We start from the raw sequence: 5,662 nt of genomic DNA on the forward strand, positions 1-5,662 counted from the left end.
ATATATATATATACATATATATATATATATATATATGGGTGCATCTTGTCAATTTATTTGGAACAATTTATATAAGTATATAAAGTGCAAGCTAGCCTACTAAAGAATTTAATGCCGTTAATTAGGCCTATTAAAAAAATAAATAAAAAGTAATACAAAAATCTCAATCCTTCCTTGCTTTTGTAATTGCTCACACAGACTGAAAATCATTTACGCAATTCATATATTCAGCAACAATACACCAGGGAACTGCAGCTGAGTACAACAAAACGTAGTAGCCTATATGCCAGGCCAAGAATAATAATAGTGAATCGCAATAATCTTGGATCCGTGTTCTGTGTTTTTAAGGGGGCACAGTACGAACTGAAGGACAGTCCGGGCGTCCAGCATCCTGGATTTGCCCACCATCATCCTGCTTTTTACCCATATGGTCAGTACCAGTTCGGAGACCCTTCCAGACCCAAAAATGCCACCAGGGAGAGCACCAGCACACTCAAGGCCTGGTTAAGTGAGCACCGGAAAAACCCGTACCCCACCAAAGGAGAGAAGATTATGCTGGCCATTATCACCAAAATGACCCTCACTCAAGTGTCCACCTGGTTCGCCAATGCCAGGAGGAGGCTAAAGAAGGAGAACAAGATGACCTGGGCCCCACGGAGTCGCACGGACGAAGAAGGAAATGTTTACAGCAGCGATCACGAGGGAGAGGACGGCGACAAACGCGAGGATGAGGAGGAAATCGATTTGGAAAATATTGACACGGAGAATATTGAGAATAAGGACGATTTAGACGAGCAGGACGAGCTGCATTCTGATTTGAAACTGGACGGCAGGAGCGACTCTGAAATTTCAGACGGCTATGAGGATTTACAAGGACCGGAGCAAAGGTTGTTCAAAGCGATGGTGAAAGACGGCAAAGAGATTCACGGCGAACGAGCAGAGCACTTTCACCATCACAGTCATAATCATCATCACCACCACAACAACTTAGAACAGGCCAACAGCGAGCCGGTCAAACTCAACCAGGCCATCGTTAACTCTCCGCCCTCAGAAAACAACCCACCTCCGGCTCCAAAACCTAAGATCTGGTCTTTGGCAGAGACTGCCACAACTCCAGACAATCCACGAAAATCTCCTCTGATGAACGGGACTTCCGCTGCGTCCGCCGCTCAGACCATCATCACTCCTCACAGACTCCTTTCGTGTCCCGTAGGGAAAATCCAGAGCTGGGCAAATCGGGGTTTCACCGCACACCAGCTCGCCTTGCTGAACTCAAACCACTACTTAGGACTCAGTAATCAGGCTTCGGCGAATGGCCTTGCCCTGTACAGTAGACAAGCAGAGGACAGGAGTCAAAACTCCGAGTCCACAGTCACAGGTACATGTCACCCACACTGAGAAGCGCAGAGATGTGCAATTAATGCTTTTTGTTGACACCATTAAGACTGGAAACGCACCATTCTTATTACTCTCTGAATTCATTTTCATTTGATCACTACTGAAACGTAAAAGAATTACGCTTGAAATGCAAATGTCTAGTGGAGAGTACTTATCTGATATATATATATATATATAACAATATATATATTATATATATAACAATATATATTGTTTGTCTTTTTTTTTCAAATACTCAGAAGTCTGTCTAATTGAATATGGGGGGAAATGTTTTCAGTTGGTGTGTTAGTGTGTGCGAATTTTCATATTTCTAGGTCGCAAACTTTTTTCTCAACAACTGGCTGTAAGATATTTTTAAAGACTCTGCTTTTTAAAATAATACGAATAATAAGAATAAGAATAAATTGGCATTTACATTAATTTTTTCTTTTCTTCTTGTTGTTACTGGTTTTATTATTTCAGAAAGATCTAGTGCCTTGGAAGCAGAGAAAAAGTTGTTAAAAACAGCCTTCCATCCTGTTCAAAGACGGTAAGAGCGAAGATCTTACATTGCCTGTCCATGACTTCATTTGAGTAATTTTTTTGTTTGTTACTTGTTAATTTTTACATTTGAATATCACATAATGTTCATGCATGACTGTCTAGTCACGCACTCGGGTACTTGGTATACCGTGGTTTAAAGATGAGTTATATATTGTGCTTGTGCAATAATAAACCCATAATGTCAAACCAATAACTTTCCAGTGCGTCGATGCGATATTTCAGAATGTTGATTTCAAAAACGGTGTTCTATACTTGCTTGCAGATTTACCGGTAGTTTTGTATTGGCCCCGTGTTTTTCATGCTTCCCTTCCTATCCCAATAGGCCCCAGAACCAACTCGAAGCTGCCATGGTATTATCCGCCCTCTCGTCCTCGTAGGCTTTTCTCTCTTTTCGTTTACTTCTCATTTTAACCTGTGTAAGGAATGTAAAATAAAAATAACTCACTTCTGTATACTTACATTGTAAGCATGTCCTGTGTACAATGGCTGATGTTAATGCTGTCAGGCCAAGTAGTCTGTGAGTCCCATTTTCTTTTGTAAGCTCTGTGAGGATTTGATGTTGAAATGTTTTGTATATAACGTAAAGAAAATGTATATACTTGTGATCCGAAATTGTACAAGAAAGTCTATATTTTGGCTAATAAATGAACCGCTGCAACTTTACCGTCACTTTTCCTTTTTTAAAAAACGACTAAAAAATGAAGTGGAGTGCTAATATTGTAAATGATATTAGAAATGTCATGCTTTTCTGTGCGGAAATGGTTACCGTGTGTGTTTTGAAAGGCATGGAAAACGTTAACTCGAGGTTATGGGGTTTGAAACTGAGGATTTGAAGTATTTTCCCATTTCAGGGACTTAACTGTAATTAGCTCCTTCTTGAATCGCGCATTTGGATATTAATGGATGGGGATTATCCCCACCGAGGCGGAACAGCCAATATGAAATGAATAATTATTTCATTTATATTGGGTTGAAATAGCATACAACTCAATTTCACTGTAATGAGAATTGAATATTTTCTTCTTTGAAGAGGAAAAGTCACACACAAAAAAGTTAAATGCTTTCCTCTATGTAATCGCGACTATTTATCATTTTCGAGATTTTGCTTTTTAAAAATTTAATGAATTCTAGTCTGACACTGATGTTGTGCTGCTTGCCATATGCCTTCGAAACTGTGCGAAATTATTTATTTATGTATGTTTTCCCTCTTAAAGATGATTTGCATGGCAGCAGGTTTCAGGGTTTCCAAAGTTTGGAGAAATTTAGAGTTGGAGCTCCCTCTACAGTCCACACTGAGCGGCCTTTACATGGACTGAGCCATTTTGATCATAATCTTTCATTTATGTCATTTATTCGAGAAAGTTGACCATGGGCATTTTTGGGATCATTCGTTCTAAAAAAGTTAAATGCTTTCCACTGTGTAATCGCGACTATTTATAATTTTCGAGATTTTGCTTTTTAAAAATTTAATGAATTCTAGTCTGACACTGATGTTGTGCTGCTTGCCATATGCCTTCGAAACTGTGCGAAATTATTTATTTATGTGTGTTTTCCCTCTTAAAGATGATTTGCATGGCAGCAGGTTTCAGGGTTTCCAAAGTTTGGAGAAATTTAGAGTTGGAGCTCCCTCTACAGTCCACACTGAGCGGCCTTTACATGGACTGAGCCATTTTGATCATAATCTTTCATTTATGTCATTTATTCGAGAAAGTTGACCATGGGCATTTTTGGGATCATTCGTTCTTTTTGTGAGATTTGCTGGGAGCTTATAAGCAGAGTGTTAAGCAATGTAAGGCTAGCGATCTCCCAATGAGAAAAATGCCTTGTGGAATATTTTGACACAGTTCATACAAAATTACATCATCGAAACTGAAGACCGTATTCCGCACAGCGAGATAAATAGCAAATAATGAAAAAACTAATGATCAGCATAGGTTTAAATGTCAAATTAATTTCCGAGTCTCTAATACAGAAAAAAAACATTAATAATCGAAAAAGAATAGCCTACAACATTTTCAAGAATCAAAATTTAAATACAAAACCCTCTTGAATGGCAAACTACCTGCATTAAAATAATATTTAAAATGTACAGTTCGTGTTCAACAATCACACACAACTTTAAGACAAAAAAAAAAGATTTTAAAAATGTTTAAGAATGATTCAAATAAATACAATTATCGCAAAGTGTAGCCTGTCACCAGTTGCCAATGCTTTACTGACACGGAGCACAAATAGTCAACTGGTATGCCAGTCTGTATACAGCAAATAGTAGCCTAATTAATTATGCCACTGCCCCTCTTAGAACAACAAAGCGCTCCAGTCCATAATAACCCGGAGACACAGTGAGAGAGAAAAAGCTCCGCAGGGTTAATAAAAAAGTATTCATCGTGCCCGCTCTTCGTGCTTTTTTAATATATATGTCTATTCAATTAGCCTACCTCTCCGAAATTCCGTTCCATCAAACTAAGAGCTGGCTATGAATATTCATAAAACGCCGTGTGACGCTGGTGACACTGATTGATGCAATCATCGTTCTGGCTCTCACTCGGAAGAGAGTCACCAGCTAGAGCGCAGAAAGTGACCAACATTCTCCAATCAGTGCTGACCCTCTCACGCGCACCGTGCAGGTCAAGAGGGAGAGCGCGAGGCCAGTGGCAAACAGGCTTGCAGATACTTGCGTGCATTTTGCACTTCAACAGACGGTCGCCGTGATTTAGCCAAGTAAGACATGCTCCTGGATCAACATCTTTTGATGATCCTGAATCAACATTTCTGTCCAAAAATACAGACTTAACCCAATCCCTACCCCTAAACCTAACCTTGCCCATAATTTATTCCTAGAATCAGAGGGAAATGATAGCTGATTAACAAGGGTGTAGAAGCACCTAATCCTGATTGTAAGCATAAAACTGACATTTCCTGAAAAGTTATCCCTCAATTCTGATTGGCTGATTGGAATGATGTTCCAGGAACATGTTGTACTTGGAGAAATCACGCTCACCTCAACAGACCGAGGACGTATAGGCTACACGTGGATTACTATGAAGCAAAAACTACATCTAAAATCTTTAATCGTAACAATATTAGGCTATCATTAAATTATACATTAGATGTGGGCCTTATTTCTAACCAAGCTTTCCCCTCTAAGGTGTAGGGGAGACCAGAGAATTTTTTTAACACGTTTAACACATTTTGTTCAAACTCCTGTAACTCATTTTGTTTTTATCCGCTGTGTGTCATTAACTTTGAGATATTATCCACACATTTATATTCTTCTAATTACAAGAGTTTAGAAATATAGGCCTACTATACGTACCCAAATAAATTAGAGAAAAATAGGAAGAGTACCGTTTACTCTCAACAGAACATCGATATTTTACATTCTGTGAACTCATTTGTCACGGTAGTCAGTCAGCTGCTTCTTCAAAATAAATGTTACGCTATTCGCCATTATCCACCACATTTTAAGCATTCCAATACGAAAAGGAATATATAAATACATAGATTAATTTCATAACTCTCACGTGTTTTTCCACAACTTTTCAGTTGTGTCAAACAGGCCTACACCGTGTCCACTGTGTGTGTGTGTGTGTGTGTGTGTGTGTGTGTATGCATATATATATATATATATATATATAAATATAATTGGCACAACCTGAAAACAGTTTAAATATTTTTTTTTCTGAGATTTGGGGTTTCTGGGGTTTTTTTTTATAAAAAA

At 38.5% G+C, this 5,662-nt stretch overlaps 1 protein-coding gene across 1 annotated transcript in view; it reads left to right on the top strand.

Moving 5' to 3' along the window:
• irx3a (iroquois homeobox 3a) overlaps window positions 1–2,592 on the top strand; it is a 3,417-nt gene extending 825 nt beyond the window's left edge. Inside the window, exons 2-4 of the mRNA XM_016249332.1 lie at window positions 349–1,378; window positions 1,861–1,927; window positions 2,264–2,592. Coding sequence (XP_016104818.1) covers window positions 349–1,378; window positions 1,861–1,927; window positions 2,264–2,318 — 1,152 coding nt within the window. The 3' untranslated portion in view covers window positions 2,319–2,592. The remainder of the gene's footprint in view (window positions 1–348; window positions 1,379–1,860; window positions 1,928–2,263) is intronic.
• The last annotated feature ends 3,070 nt before the right edge of the window (window positions 2,593–5,662 follow it).

The sequence above is a fragment of the Sinocyclocheilus grahami genome, unplaced genomic scaffold (assembly GCF_001515645.1).
Source record: "Sinocyclocheilus grahami isolate Dianchi unplaced genomic scaffold, SAMN03320097.WGS_v1.1 scaffold922.1, whole genome shotgun sequence".
NCBI lineage: Eukaryota > Metazoa > Chordata > Actinopteri > Cypriniformes > Cyprinidae > Sinocyclocheilus > Sinocyclocheilus grahami.